This window comes from Garra rufa, chromosome 6 (assembly GCF_049309525.1).
Source record: "Garra rufa chromosome 6, GarRuf1.0, whole genome shotgun sequence".
NCBI lineage: Eukaryota > Metazoa > Chordata > Actinopteri > Cypriniformes > Cyprinidae > Garra > Garra rufa.
In genome coordinates this window covers 9,442,584-9,459,755 of record NC_133366.1, presented here as the reverse complement: position 1 = coordinate 9,459,755, position 17,172 = coordinate 9,442,584, and the positions used below count along the sequence as shown (strand labels likewise).

The 17,172-nt window shown below is 37.7% G+C and overlaps 1 protein-coding gene across 1 annotated transcript; it reads left to right on the top strand.

Moving 5' to 3' along the window:
• Window positions 1–3,225: 3,225 nt before the first annotated feature.
• LOC141336822 (uncharacterized) lies at window positions 3,226–4,471 on the top strand. Its single transcript, XM_073842550.1, has one exon. The coding sequence runs from the start codon at window positions 3,226–3,228 to the stop codon at window positions 4,120–4,122; it is 897 nt and encodes a 298-aa protein (XP_073698651.1). The 3' UTR covers window positions 4,123–4,471.
• The last annotated feature ends 12,701 nt before the right edge of the window (window positions 4,472–17,172 follow it).

Genomic DNA, 17,172 nt, shown 5'->3' with positions numbered 1-17,172 from the left:
GAACATCTTAAGTTTCTATTTCCCAGCTGTGAGCTCTTTGAAGGAGGCGTGTCTTGAAGGAGACATTTTAAAAAGAACTGAAGCACCTTCCTCTGCTGAACTCAAGATCAATAACTGAATTACTGCAAGAAATTTGGAGGAGCAGAATTACCATAAAAGGTAAAAATTTCAATTTTTAAGCTTTCCGTAAGGACAGTACACACTTGTGATGCTTAATAGTCAAGTTTCTCTTAAATAGTTTTAAAGAGATTTTAAATTTCATGATAAAAAATAATCTATTTACAACATCCTCAAAATGTATTTCTGGTGCAATTTCAAGAGAAAATTTTCTACATTTATACTTTTTAAAGTAAGAATACTGTTAAAACATTTTAAAATGGCCCTCAAAGTTCTAGAAGTTTTATAAAAAGATAGTGTTTTTTAACTGGTTACTAGTGTTTAGTTTTGTAGTTTTGGTGTAATGTTTAGTTTTTAATGTTGAGTTTTGCATTTATGCAGCAAAATAGAACTCAGAAATATGATTAATGCTAACAGTTAGTATTAAAGCTAAATTGTCTAAACTTTATTGAACTATTTTTTGAAACTTTTTTTCTGTTTGTATTATACATTGTATTAGAATTACACATGAAATTAAAACAAGAATGTCTGTCTTTCATATTTAATACTTTTAAAAATTATGTTGTGGAAAACATAAATACTGACAAATTACAGCATTAAAAATGTATTTTCCCTTAAAGCATATAACTGACTAACTGGTTTGTAGCCTGTTTACTGTCTCATTGTATGATTTTACTATTATTCTGAATATTTCCTCATTGTGTCCTCCTTTCACACAGTTGTCCATCATGGTGAGCACCCTGAATGAACTTTCCCAGCTGAAAAACTCTGGCTTCGGTCAGCCTTCGCCAAGACATGGCCTGAACCTGTTGTATTGGTTTGCTCAAGACTATATCTACTTCAATAACAGTGATATTGTCTCGATATACAGGCCTCAGAACGGAGACTTCGGCTTCCACAAGTACTATAACAGAATTGAAGATGAAGATGATCCCATTGTGCCCATTCAGAATCTCCCATACTATGAAGTGGGCAACCTGAATGCTCGAGGAGCAGACAAGCTCCCAAAATATGTCAGGGCAAATTACAGCAAGAACATTCCTGACAGCAACAAGGATCGCATTATTGTGCGTCAGGACGCCAATGGCTACTTCAACAGGGTGTATCTGACTGAACACAACGACCCGAAACGATTCGACAGCGACAGAACCTACAGAGTGAGCCAGGGCCTCCTCTTGATCATCAAGAACATGAGCCGAGAGCAGTATCTCAAACTGACCTCAAACACTCGAGAAGAATCTTTGATATACACACAACATAGTCGTAATGTTGTTGAGCCGGCGCCTGACAACTCCTGGTGTACCATTCTTTGAGCTGCTTTAATCTGCTATCTTTATACCCATGATTATTATATAAATTGTATTGTGCATTTTTATGTAAGGGTGAAATGATTAAAGCATCAGTGATGGGCGAGTTCGAATAACTGCTTCACGAAGCTTCGAATCGTGTTTGGGAGTGAATCGGAGCACGAACCTGAAAGAGTTATGTAATTACATTAAACGATGCTTTGCTACATCCTACTGTTTTCAAACGTCTGTGGTTTGAGGATGGTGTTGTGTTAAGTGCATTAAACGTGTGGTTGTAAATTATCTCGAGTCATTTTTATAATTTAAGTTCATAAAAGCTGATGATAATGACTTTAACCAGCAGATGTCACCAGCGTGCAGAGATTCAAGCTCTCGAAGTTTCAAAAAGCATTGCTTCTCCCATCACTGTTATTTATGTCTGCTGTTATAATCACAAATTTTGATTCATTTATTGGTTTCCTTTGATTTCTATTAAATGTGTGGTTTCTCTGGCTTGATTTAAAATAAAATGACTTTGGAAACTTCATTTGAACTGATCTTTTTGTTTGTGCTTTTTTTAGTGGCATAATATTAGTGTTAATTTAAGTGTTTTATGTCGTTGGAATCCTTGGTTCATGTCGGTAAAAATGCATCAGATTCGTTCGTGAGCTACCAAATTTTCGATATCCAATATTTTGGATTTTTTGAAAAACCTGCTTTTGCCAAGTAGTCCTAGGTTTTTGATCCGATCGGAACCAAACCAGTGAAGAATGATTCTCTGGAGAGCGAATATCATTAATTATAAAAAAGGTCTAAACATTCGACTCACCATCGCAAAGAGATGCCAAAACGTTCAAAAGGGACAGGGCCACTTTTAGTAAAATGCCTATAACTCCTGAACAAAATGAGATATCTCCACCAAACTCAGAACACTTATGTAGGAGCTGAGGTTACAGGAAAAAAATCGCGGAGTTTGGCCACTTGGTGGCGCTATAAGAGGGAAAATTTGTCCTATCAACATGAAAATTGGTGTGCACGTTCTAGGTCCAAAGTGCCACAAGTGTCTACAAGGACATTTGTGTATCTCAAAAAACATGGCCGCCATTGGCTGATGAATTTTGAGCACCTCTTAGACAAGGTTAACGGAGGCCGATCGGAACGAAACTCGGTGGGCCTGTCTGACTCAAGGCCGCAAAGATCTGAAAGTTAAAACTTCATGAAACCTGCTGGGCACATGCGACAGGTGATTCTAAACAAGCATGCAAAGTTTTAAGGGGATCGGACCACAGCTGGGTCTATAAAAGTCACAAAACAATATTTTTATGTTAAATTACCTGGATTTGCCAAAAATGCTTTTTTTATTTAATCATTACTTTGGCGGTAATAGGCTTGCTAAATAATGTCTGTTTTCATTTGCTCTTGAACCCTAGTAATCGCTGCTTGCAGCTATATTTATTATAAATGTCTGGCATGAAGCAGCATCAGTTTCTGTTAGCAGATCTTTTCTACACCCACAAAAGCCATTATCAGAGTGTAAACACTCCAATCATTTCTTTAGGATAAGGTGGACTCATGTGTTCATACAGCTGATTTTTATTGCTTTATTGGTTACAAAATCAGGTTAGGAACATCTATTTAGCAGTATCTTTGACCTCACATACAAAGATCTGCTGGATACAACAGTTCATTATACCAGATATATGGTAAGAGCTCTGTCTTAGTTTTGCAAATTGCATTTTTCTTTTGTAACCGTATGTTTGATATTCAAATATAACTTTGCATTGTGCACTTTTGTTTGAGTCAAATTTTCAGCATAATTATCATGAACACAGTGACAACACTGAATTATTTGTCTGATCTGAGAGACACAGGGTTTGGTCAGCCACCTCCCAGACACGGTCTGAACTTGTTGTGGTGGTTTGCTCATGAATGCGTCCAGATTGATTTCAACGGTCGTATGACTGCAGAGTGCAACCCTACAAATGGAGCATTTGGTTTCCATCGATTCCACAATAGGGATGCACTTCTTCCATACAGTGACCTGCTATACTATGAGGTGGGCAACCTGAACACCACTGATTCACTGCCGGAATATGTCACAGAGAATTACACTAGATATTCGGACAACAGCAACAAAGACCGCATCATTGTTTCCTTTGATCCAAGACGGAGAAGATTTGAGAATATTTACGTGACACAGCACTCAGATCTGGTGAACTTTGACCAGAATCACACCTACCGCATTAGCACTGAACTAATAAAGGACATTCAAGACTTGAGCCTGGAAGAATTCCTCAGAAAACCCACAAATCGTTCGGAACATGTATCTATAGGCATAAATCAGCCAGCGCAGACTAACACATGTCCGATTGCTAGCAATAAACTCATACAGGACATTCAAGACTTGTTCTGGGAAGAAATTCTCAGAGAACCCACAAATAATTCTGAGCATGTATCTGCAGGCAAACATCAGCCAGTGCAGACTAACACATGTCCAAGTAGCAATGAACTCATACAGGACATTCAAGACTTGAGCTGGGAAGAATACGTCAGAGAACCCATGGATGATTCCATAGACGTACCTCAGTCAGTGCAAGACAACCAGACAAAAATCTGTCAGAGAAAGAATTGCTGCTGGGCGCTGCTTTTCTGCAGTCTGCTGATAGTGTTGCTCATTATTGCTGGTACTGTCTATTTATTGTTGAAAATGAAAATATAGTTAGACCAAACTGTAAGTCGTAGAGCCTTACAACTTGGAGGGATGGTAGTACTCACACAATCTACAATGTCACCAAGGCTTGCCCCAATCGGCCTGACGGGGGGGGCACTACAGCGATCAAAAGTATGAAACGGCTCATAACTCATAAACCATCAGTTGCAGACTGAAGAATCTTATGTCATTGGAATCAGATGTATTAGATGTATCGGCTATTTTGGATTTTTTTTTTTAAATACTTTACACTTTACTTTTGTGAACTAGTCCTAGGTTTTTCGCCTGATCAGAACCAAACTAGTGCAGAAAAATTCTCTGGAGAGTGAAAATCAATAATTATATATAAAAAAAAAGGTTAAAGAGGTCATCGGATGCCCATTTTCCACGAGTTCATATGGTTCTTTAGGGTCTTAATGAATAGTATGTAATATAATTTGGTTAAATAGTAGTGTAAAAAAACGCCCTTTTACCTTGTCGAAATCAGCTCTGCAAAATTTCAGCTCATTTTAAGTCATGGCCCCTTTAAATGCTACCGAGCTCTGCTCACCCTGCCCCTCTCCGGGATTATGTTTACTTTAGCCACAACAAGCACATTATTAAGAAAGGCCATTTGCAAAAATGCATAAAAAACCCTTATACTCACTTCTGCTGTGGATGAAGCTGCATCAGGAATGATTCACACGAACATAGATGCATATGTAGATCGGGATTGGCGCTTTCCAATTAAAAACAAAAGTAACGTCAAATTTCTGCATCTTCTGCGGCTCAGATGTCGGTAGTAAATGACAACTGCTATGTTCATTATTACATCAACAACAGAACACCTCAATCGCTCAATTAGGGTCTTCCTCTGCACCTGAAAAGGTGAGAAACTCACTGTAAAAGTGATGACCCCTTTTAAACTTTAAACTAACCGTCGCAAAAAGAAAACTTTTAAAGGGGCAGGGCCACTTTTAGTAAAAAGGCTATAACTCCCTGAACGGAACGGAAACTCAGAACACATATGTAAGAGCTCAATTTGAGGTCACATGGCAAAAATAGCAGAGCTTGGCTACTTGGTGGTGCTATAAGAGAGGAAAAACATAAAAACAGCCATAACTATGAAACCATTTGTCCTATCAACATGAAAATTGGTGTGCACGGTCTTGGTTCAAAGTGCCATAAGTGCCTACAAGGACATTTGTGTATCTCTAAAAAACATGGCTGCCATTGGATGAAGAAATTTAAGCACCTATTAGACAAGGTTAACGGAGGCCGATCTGAACAAAACTTGGTGGGCCTGTTTGACTCATGGCCCCAAAGGTTTGTGAGAAATTTTAAACAAATTGGCCACTATGGGTGAAATTGCATTTTTCCAGGGCCTAAACTAATGTAAATTGTGTGGTTTTTGTTACATACATGCAATATTCCTATTATATGATATAACTCCTCATTCCAGACAACTTTGCCTTTAGAACCACTGCTGTCAGTCAAAACGTTTGTTAAATGATTGAGATGTAAAAAAACTACTTTTGCAAACTAGTCCTAAGTTTTTTGCTCAATCTAGAAAAAAACACTGGACTCTCTAGCCAATAGTTATCAAAAAGAATTTAGAAATTTCCCCTTTTGGGAATTATAATGAAGTCGAACAGAAAAGGGGCCTGTCTAAATTTACCCAAAATCCTATAAAGCCTAAAGGAAAACTTAAAACTTCACGAATCCTGTTGAGCACATGCAAAAGGTGATTCTACACAAGCATGCTAAGTTAAGGAAAGAAGACCACAGTTAGTGCTACAAGTCACAAATGTTAAAAAAATATACTTCTATGGTAAATTAAATTTTTTGTCATTAATGCTTTTAAGTGATTTACATGTTACATAATGCTTTTTTTATTTTTATTTTTTGCATATATGTATTATTGTTATTGTTTGTAGTTATTCTTTGAAATATATACAGAGACTGTATTACCTTGTGTAGAACTCCAAATTGTCACGGGTGTGTGCAGGACGAGACGATAGACGAGATTAACAATCAACAATATATTTAATAGAATTCTCCAAGATGAACAAGGCTGGAACAGGCAGGAACACAAAGGGCTTTCACACACATCAGAATAACGTTAAGGACCGACAATACACTGAACTCAAAGACAGACTTATAAAGGGTAACTAATAATTAAACACAGGTGACGGTGATTACACAAACGAGGACTAAACCAGATGATCACAAAATGACAGGGGGAAGACAAATGGGAAAAACCAATGACAAAACTGTGACATTACGCCCCCCCTCCGAATAGGCGCGTCCTCGCGCCGTAGAAAAACAAAAAAGAAGAGAGGGGCGGAAAACCAGAAACCTTGAGTCCATGAGGGAGGGGGCTTCGTCGGAGGACGCAACCGAAGGAGGGAGACCAAAACATAAGTCCAGAGAGCAAAAAAAAGACAGTCCAAGGGGGCGACGACGGAGGGAGGAGCCAGGGAAGACACAGGAGGGACCTGAAGCAGGAGAGCAGGACCCAGATCGCAGCCAGGATGACGGCCCACGGCGGAGCCGACGGAGGGAGGAGCCATGGTGGAGGAAGGACCGCCGACTCCGTGGGGCCGACCGACAGAGGCGGAGCAGATGGAGAAGGAGCCCGAGGCGAAGACGGAGAGCCGATAATCCGGGGTGACGCCGAGGATCCGGAGGGCCAAGGTGGAACAGGCTCTGGCGCCCGAGGCGGAGGCGGAGTCCCGGAGATCCGCGGCGGAGCCGGAGCGACAGAGGATGGAGGCTGTGCCCGCAGGAAGGAGGAGTCCCAAGGAGCCGGTGGGACGGCGCGACGAGGCACAGCCGGAGGAGCAGAGTCCTGAGGAGCCCATGGGGTGACGACTGACCAGGGCGGAGCCGGAAAGACGATGGAGCCCGGTGGAGCTGGTGGATCGACGGGCGACGGTGAAGAGGAGGGCGTCGAGAGCCGTGGTGGAACCGCGGGGTCGAAGGGCCGAGGCGGAGTCCTGGACTCGGAGGCTGGAGGCGGAGCTGAGGGATCCTCCAGCCGAGACGCCGATGGAAGCTGGCAGTCCCGCGGCGAGCCCACTGCACAGGTGGTGGGCTGAGGGTGAGCTGGGGGACTGACTGCTGACCTGGGAGACTTTGGGCAGCTGGGCGGAACCAGCGGGGACTCAGGACGGCTGGGCGGAACCAGCGGGGACCAGGCAGATTCGGACAGACGAGGGCGGGTGGGAGGGAAGTCTATGCAGGTCAGTGGCTCAGAGAAAAAGTCTATTAAGTCACATGAGTTATCTTGGACAAGATCCGAGAAGAAGTCTATTAAATCCCCAGAATTAGATCCAAGCTCACCCTCAGCGGTGGTGAAGTGGGCAGGGCTCTCTATCGCCCTCTCTTGCTCCACGTGACAATCCACCGTCACGGATGTTGATGCCGGCTCTCGCACCTGGTCAGATGGGTCAGGCTCTGTCGCTCTCGGCTCTGGCACTCCATCTGCGGTGGGCTCGGGCTGTAACTCCGCATGTCGGGGTGATGTTTGGCTGGGTTCTGGGTCGTGAGTGGGGCTGACGTCCTCCTCGACGAAGCCGACAGTCCAGGGAGATCCACTGGACGCCAGCACCCACTCGATGTATCCGGCGAGGCTCTCTCGAGGACCCTCCCCGGACAGCTGCCTCTTGATGGTATCATTAAGTCCAACGCGGAAGAACGTGCATAGGCAACTGTCCGGGTAGTGCGTTAACGGAGCGAGGAATATGAAGTCTTTGGTGTGGTCCTCGAGAGAGCGGTTCCCCTGCTTCAGGAGGAGGATGAGGACGGCGGGATCATCCATGACGGGAAAAAATAAATAAATAAACTAAACACTGATACAAAAAACGGAAAACAAACGCAGGGAAAGGTGCCGGGTAAACTGTATTCGGTCGGTCCTTCTGTCACGGGTGTGTGCAGGACGAGACGAGACGATAGACGAGATTAACAATCAACAATATATTTAATAGAATTCTCCAAGATGAACAAGGCTGGAACAGGCAGGAACACAAAGGGCTTTCACACACATCAGAATAACGTTAAGGACCGACAATACACTGAACTCAAAGACAGACTTATAAAGGGTAACTAATAATTAAACACAGGTGACGGTGATTACACAAACGAGGACTAAATCAGATGATCACAAAATGACAGGGGGAAGACAAATGGGAAAAACCAATGACAAAACTGTGACACAAATACAATTGACTTGTGTTTGTTTGATTGATTGAGTTTTTTTCCATTTAACAGTGTGAACTTGTCTATTAATGTTAAGTGCCAACAATATTTTTTATGCCATTAACTACTGTATACATCTTTAAAAAATAGTCATACATTTTATTTTAAACATCAATAAATATTTAGAATGAACTTTGAATATGATTAAGACATTTTGCATTTTATTAACTCTTTCATGTTGTTTGTCTTCACTTTCTGTTTCCTGCATGATCAGCTCTCTCTCTTCCTGTTGAACTTTGGATGAACTAAGTGCTTATTATACACTCAAATAAATCCAATGTTGTTAATAACAGTTATAATATCTAAATATATATATATATATATATATAAACTATGTATATGAGTGAGACATTCTAGTTTAACACGACGTAGCTTTAATGTAAATTTCATTTTGTGTCCCATATGCTCTAAGGTGTGTCTGCAAGTTTCACTTTCGACAGTATGAGTTTCTGTTCATCAAAACAGCAACACACATGCACGTATATACTTGTAGGACGCTTAGTTCCTGTTCATGTCATAAAAATAAAGCAGTCGGTAACAAAGATCTAGTTTGGCTTCCACAAGGTAATATGTATATTTTTTTTTATATTAGATATATAATATAAAAGAGAGAGAGAGAAAGAGAGAGTCTTTTTATTAATTCTGAACTGTTTTTATACCTTTACAGAATTTTTAGATCAACGCACTACAGATTAACCCCTCATCTCACTACAATATTCTTGAAAGGTCAGTTTCTCTCAATTTTGTGTAAGTGATCAGTTTCTGCAAATGTATTTTATTTAGTTCCTTTTGGGGCTGCTCTGGTTTTGGTCATTCTAAGACAAAACAGGCTTCAATGTATTGCTTTTGAGAGAAAATCTGCTGCTTAAACTAGTAGCTAAAAAAACCCATCACCCAATTAGCCTAAATATTAAATATTTGCGCATATAAATGGCAGAGGATTGTGAACTTTACGTTCCAATTTTGCAGACTCTGGTGAAGAACTGTTTTATGCTCCTTTTTGGTTTGCAGTTTTCTGCAATTAAAAAAGTTCACTTTTTTCCAACAGAATTGTCATGGACATTAAAATCCTTTATGACTTGTCTGATCTGAGAGACACCGGGTTTGGTCAGCCGCCTCCCAGACACGGTCTGAACTTGTTGTGGTGGTTTGCTCATAAATGTGTTCGGATTGACTCTAATGGTCGTATTGTTGCAAAGTGCAACCCTACAAATGGAGATTTTGGCTTTGATCGATTCTATAATAGGGAAAGACTTCTTCCTGACACTGTCCTGAAATACTATAAAGTGGGCAACCTGAACACCACGGACTCACTGCCTAATTATGTCACTGAGTATTACACCGGACAGTCAGAGAACAGGAACACAGATCGCATCGTTGTTTCCTTTGACTTGAGCTTGAACAAATTTGAAAAGATTTATGTGACACGGCACTCAGATCGGACAAACTTTGACCAGAATCACACCTACCGCATTAGTATTGGCCTCCTGAAGAAAATTAGAGAGTTGAAACAAAAAGACTTCCTCAAAAAAACTACAAATCATCCATCCAAAGACAAACATCAGTCAGTGGAGACTAACAGCTGTCAGAGTACTAGCAATGAACACCTACAGGACAATCGCGAGTTCAGCGATGAAAGCTTCCTCACAGAACCCTCAGATTATTCCATAGACATGCCTCCGTCAGTGCAAGACAACCAGACAAACACCTGTCAGAGGAAGAACTGCTGCTATGCGCTGATTGGCTGCAGTCTGCTGATAATATTGTTGCTCATTATTGCTGCTATTGTCCATTCAGTGTTAAAATGAAAATATAGATTTTATCATTTAGAAGGACCAAATTTAAAATGATAAGAATCAACATTACAGTAATATTGATATTAATTTGAATATTTGGGTGACACATTATATCCCAATCAATGTCTTGATTCATAACTATTTAGTTTCTGTATTGGTCAAAATAATTAGGATAATAAGGTCATGTTCCATAAAGATATTTTTTAAATTTCCTACTGTAAATATATCAAAACTTAATTTTCGATTAATAATATGCATTGCTAAGGACTTTAAAGGCGATTTTCTCAATATTTTGATTCATTTTGCACCACATTGTCTTATTCTAACAAACCATAAATTAATGGAAAGCTTATTTATTCAGCTTTCAAATGAGGTGTAATTTTTCAATTTCTTCATGCAAATTGATACGTGTGACTGGTTTTGTTGTCCAGGTTCACATTTAGTTTCTGTTTATGTATTTGTGCTTATTCCTTGAAATATACAAAGACTATATTATCTTATAGAACTAATACTCAAAAAAAAATTTTACTTGTGTTTGTGTGATTTAGTGTTTTTTAATTTAACAATGTGAACTTGTCTGTTTCTTTGCACTGAGTGCCAACAACATTTTTATTGTCATTATCAATATTTAAACAATTGTAATTTATTTTAATGTGAATATAATATCACTAAATACTTAATATGAAATCTAAATATGATAACATCAATTTGCAGTTCATTATATCCCACTAATGTGTTTCTCTTTCCACACTGTTTGTCTGCTTCACTTTCTGTTTCCAGCATAATTAGCTGCTCTCACTTCCTGTTGAACTTTGGATGAACCAAGTTCCTATACACACACCTCTGACTCAAATACCTCTGCTTGCTGTAGACTAATACACAAAAATCTTTAGCCTTGGGGTATGTTACATTTACTTTTCGTCTGGAGTTTGATTGACAGGCGATATGGCCAATCATAATGCTGAATCTGCCATTTTGTTCGACAAACAAACCAGACATTAGAGTAGTTTAACGTCAGCGGACTTGAACTTGAAAAATTATGCTGGAACAAGATACTTTCTGATGTTCATGTTTATTTAATGCTGTAACTAGTAAAGAGGAGAGATGATCAGTTCATGTGCATCTTTGCGAAGGGTCAATATTCTACCTGAATAAAATATTTCACATAAAAGATGTTTACATATAGTCCACAAGAGAAAATAATAGTTGAATTTATAAAAATGACCCTGTTCAAAAGTTTACACACTGCAAAAAATGCTTATCTTACTTATTATATTTGTCTTGTTTCTAGTCAAAATATCTAAAAATTCTTAAATTAAGAAGAATTTACTAGATAAACAAAATGACAAGATATTTAGTCTTGTTTTAAGCAAAATACACTTAATATAGTTTTTCCCCCTGGAAACAAGTAAAAATATCTGCCAGTGGGGTAAGAAAAATATTCTTAAAAAAAAAGAGTATTTTACTTACCCCACTGGCAGATAATTGTACTTATTTTAAGCAAACTGCACTTAATTTAGTTTTTTACCCCTGGAAACAAGACTAAATATCTCATGCCATTTTGCTTATTTTAGATATTTTCACTAAAAGCAAGACAAAATGACTAAGTAAGATAAGCCTTTTTTTTTTTTTTTTTGCAGTGCACTTGATTTTTAATACTGTGTTGTTACCTGAATGATCCACAGCTGTGTTTTTTGTTTAGTGATAGTTGTTCATGAGTCCCTTGTTTGTCCTGAACAGTTAAACTGCCTGCTGTTCTTCAGAAAAATCCTTCATGTCCCACAAATTATTTCCATATTTTTTATGCATTTCTAACAATGACTGTATGATTTTGAGATCCATCTTTTCACACTGAGGACAACTGAGGGACTCATATGCAACTATTACAGAAGGTTCAAACACTCACTGATGCTCCAGAAGGAAACGCAATGCATTAAGAGCTGGGGGGTGAAAACTTCTTGAAGATCAGGGTAAATGTTACTTATTTTGTATTAAGGGAAATATGCAAGCATCTTCTGTAGCTTCTGAAGGGCAGTATTAAATGAAAAAAAAATATCTATGTAAAATAAGAAAAATGTACACATCTTCATTCTGTTCAAAAGTTTTCACCCCCGGCTCTTTTTGCACCCAGATTGTGCATCATACCCACTGACTTTGGGGCAAACTGAGCCACAGGAACAATTTTTATAAGAAGCCATATTTTTAAAACTCTTTGTCATAGATACATTCTAATAGTTTAAAATAATACAAAACATCCTGGAATGACATTAGATACTTTCATTGTACTTCTGCCTCATTTTCCCTAGGACCGCATCAGTAAAAAGAAAAAAGGCTCATCTTACCCCACTCTCCCCCACAGGTTATTAAACAAATAATCCAAGGGCAGCAATCTCAAGACATTTTTTGCATAACATACTTTCTGATCTCACAGAGTTCCAATGAGCTTGTCACGTTCCCATCTGCTCTGCAAGTTTCGCTTTCCATAGTATGAGTTTCTATTCATCAAAACAGCAAGACACACAAAAGTACAACCTGTAGGACAACTATTGTGGTTTACAGCGTAGTTCAGTGACATCAGCAAACATGCAAAACTGTCATGGCATATAAATGAAGCAGTCAGTGCTTCATCCAAAGACCTAGTTTGGCTGTTACAAGGTAAGACGTATCATTTTCTAATGCTTCTGTGCACATGTACACATATATATACTTTTTATTGATTCTAAACTGTGTTTATATTTTTATACTTTTACAGAATTAGAGATTAAACTCTCATCTCGCTGCAATAATCTTGGAAAGCCTGTTTTTCTCAGTTTTGCGTAAGTGATCAGTATAAATGTGTTTTATCAAATTCCTTTTAGGGCTTTTGGTTGGTTTTGGTCAGTCAGTGACAAAATAGACTTTAATGTGTTGCCTTTGAAAGAAAACCTGCTGAATATATTCAAAATTCAAATACATAGATTCAAAAGCAGAGCTGAGAGTACTCCTATTCGTAGCTGAAAACACCATGACATTTTACATTTTATATTAATAAACATAATAGTATAACATTAAAAGTGTACTTTTTTCAACAGGATGGCCAAGAACAGGATGAAGACCCTGAATAATTTGTCAGAGTTGAAAGAGACTGGGTTTGGTCAGCCTCCTCCCAGACACGGTCTGAACTTGTTGTGGTGGTTTGCTCATGATTGTGTTCGGATTGATTCCAATGGTCGTATGGCTGCAAAGTGCAACCCTGCAAATCATGTGGTGGGCTTTGAACAATTCCATAACAAGGAAAAGCTTCTTCCTACAATTAATCTACCATACTATGAGGCGGGCAACCTGCACAAACCTGGTTCGCTGCCTTATTATGTCACTGAGAAGTACACAGGATATTCAGACAGCAGCAACACAGATCGCATCATTGTTTCCTTTAACTCAAGTTGGAAGACATTTGAGAATATTTATGTGACACAGCACTCAGATAAGCTTCGTTTTGATCAGAATCGCACGTACTGTATTAGTATTGATCTTCTGAAGAAAATTACAGAGTTACAGAGCCGTGAAGACTTTCTCAGAGGACGCACAAATCTCCCTGAACAAACATCCTTACGTATGCCTCCTTTGGTGCAGTCACAACCAAGACAGTCACAACCAAGACAGTCACAACCAAGACAGTCACAACCAAGCACCTGTCAGAGTAAGAAATGCCGCTGTGCGATGATTTGCTGTGGTCTGCTGATAGTGCTCATTGCTGCTGCTGCTGTTGCTATCTATGTTTCATTGAAAATGAAATAGTTTTCATCTACACTCTTAAAAATAAAGGTTAATTTTTGGCATTGATGGTTCCATGAAGAACCTTGAACATCCATGAAACCTTTCAAATACAAAAAAAAGGTTCTTTATAGTCCAAAAAGGTTCTTTCGATTTTTAAAATGTTCTTCAAAATGGTTCTTTTAAGAACTGTTCACTGAAGTATTCACCTTAATTTTTAAGAGTGTGCTGCTGTTTGTTATTTTAGTCAATTTTGAAACTGCATGTTGCAATTTGTTTATTTTGAGTCAGTTGCTTATTTAAAGGAACTTTAACACATTTATAAACAGATGTTTATTATTATGTAGTATAGTTGAGGGTTGCATGTTTATCACAGCATTCTTTTTAATGGTTCATTGCAATGATGTAAATAAATTTGAAGATTACATCCCAATCATTGTCTTGATTTATAGTCCTTTCTATATTTATACTTTTTGTGCTTATTCTTTGAAATTTGTATCACCTTGTGTAGAACTAAATATATAAAAACCATTGACTTTTGACTGGTGTGATTTTTTTTATTTTGCAACGTAAACTTGTCTATTAACTTTGCCAAAAGTGTCAACAATATATTTAATGTCATTAACTATAAACCATTTCAATATTTTTAAAATAAAATTATAATATAAGCCACTATACAGTTCCACACTGATAAGTTTCTGTTCATCACTACAACAACAAACAAATACAAACAACCTGTTGAACTTAAGCGTAGTTCCTGTCATGAGTTCAGTGACATCAGCAAATATGCATTATCAATGACCTAAAAAATTAGGCAATCAGTGGCAAAGATCTATTTATAAATATAATAATATCTGTGGGAGTTTTTTTGGTGTGTGTTTTCCCCATCTGCTTTACTTTCAGTTTCCTGGTTAGGCAATTCCCCTTTTCCACAGCTGTGGAAAAAAAGAGAAAAAAAAAGAAAAGAAAAAAAAAACTATTGTTTATGTAGTACAAGTCGAATTAAAAACAATAGGAACCGTTTTAAAGTCTGTAACAGTTACATACATATGCATAAATACAAATGTATTTATTTATTTAGGTAATTTAAAAGACTGGACTTTTTTTAACTTTAGCAGGTGTAGTAAGGTGTAGCAGGTGTTGTAATGTTTAGGTCCAGGTTTGTGTTTGTCACCGCCCAATGACAGAGACATGAATTGCAACAGGAGCGCTTGAGCTGCACAGACGCAAGATCCTTCAAACGCTATAATAAGGTACAGTATTCTGTGACTATTTGTCTGATTTAAAATTTATTATTATTTTTTTATTATGAAGACCAACTTTAATTACGATCGTTTTAAACTTTACGTGGGATTTCGCTGTTTAAATATGCTTTATTAAAAAAACTGTGGCATTAATGTTTTACTTTGATATCGCGTTGCGTTGTGATAGTCTGTATCCAGATGGACTGTACTGTGGGTTTGAGTTAAGAGAGAAACGAAACTTACATGTCCACTTGTTGGTCCAAAGACTAGACTGGAAAAAGACTAGATTCAAAACGTCTGTAAAACGAACTACTAAACTAACTAATGTACAGTCAAATCAAAATGCATTCAGATACCGTTAGCATTTCTTTACATTATCGCAGTTTATTCGCTATAGTTTAGAAAATGGTAATCAAATATGACAAGAACTCAAGAGTTAAACTGCGTCAGAACAAATTCATCTTGATCATCTCAGATAACTTTGACAGAAAGGAATGTAATTGATTACAATCAAGCAAAAATTCAGACAACTGTTAGTATGACAACATTTACACAACTATCAATACTTTGTTGACCAAATACCAAGCTTAATTTTTTTCAGCCTGTCGTGTAAAACAGTCATGTTAGCGATTAAAGAATACACTTAAGCAAAACATGGTCAGGTAAAAGTGTCTGAAGTGAATAATTTTTGGTCTCAAATGTTTTATCAATTTTACTGGTAGTCCACTGCACTGTATGAAGAATTTTTGGGTATAATATGTCACAGTTTACTTTATTTTGCTCTCCCCGCTTACATAAATGAACTGTAGTGTCCTGCACCAACTAGTAAAAAAAACTGTTATCTGTTAAAATTATATCTGGTATCTGAATATTTTTTTGACTGTATACCTAACTAACTACTTAAGTAAATAAATACATATTTTTGAGACGGTAAACTTTAAGTGAAAATTGTAAAATTTTACAGCCATTTTACAATTGTAAATCGTTTTTTGTAATATTAAGATAATATTCTATCCCATAAAATGCTCTATAATTGTTTGTTTTCGCTTTTAAAATGTTGCAGTTTTATTGTTGCAGTCTTGTTTGATAGCATTGGGGGTTTGTTTTTCATTTTCATCTGTAGGGGAAATCAGGGATGGTTGTAACACGGGTCAGTTGTAAAACTTCCAATTTCTGAAATAAGGAACAAATTAAATAAAGTTACAAATCACCTCATTTACTTCACACATCTCAGTTATTTGCAACATCAATTAAATATATTCTAACTTTTTTTATTTGTTTGTTTTATTTATAAGTTTTCTTAGAATTTCAGTATGCCTAGGACTTTGGAGGAAAAGGCAAACAGAGGAGTATCTTTAAATGTTCAAGTGTTCAGAATTAAAAAAAGGGAATATGTATTATTACATTATATTATAATATATTTCACATTATATTATACATTATATTACATGTATTACAGATGTAAAACATAATATAATGTTTTAAGGTTAATATGTTTTAATAAATTGAATATACAAATATACATTAAATTACACCATCACTTGTGATCTTCATTCTGTTTGATGAAGTCCTGCAGTTTTGTTCTATCCATTGTTCTATCCTACAAGCCAGTCCAGTTTGTTTGTTTGTTTGTTTTGTTTATTTATTTATTTATTTCCCCTGTTTGTTTTCTAGACACAGAATGACCCAACTGAGAACTCTGAATGAACTGGCCCATCTGAGAGAGACTAAGTTTGGTCAGCCGTATCCCAGACACGGTCTCATTCTGCTGTGGTGGTTTGCTGATGAATGTGTTGAGATTGATGACGATGGCAAAATGATTGCACAAGGTGACCCAGAAGAAGGAGAATTTGGTTTCCTTCCATTCCATAATTCAGAAGGAATTCTTCCTGATACTGACCTGTCATACTATGAAATAGGCAACCTGCACCATTCGGGTGCAATGCCTCCTTATGTTACTAAGAATTACAACAGAGATGTACGTCAGAGCAACGCAGATCGCATTATTGTTTCGGTTGATTCAGACT

Coding starts and splice junctions, on each gene's coding strand:
- LOC141336822 (XM_073842550.1), top strand. CDS start 3,226: ATGAACACAGTGACAACACTGAATTATTTGTCTGATCTGAGAGACACA.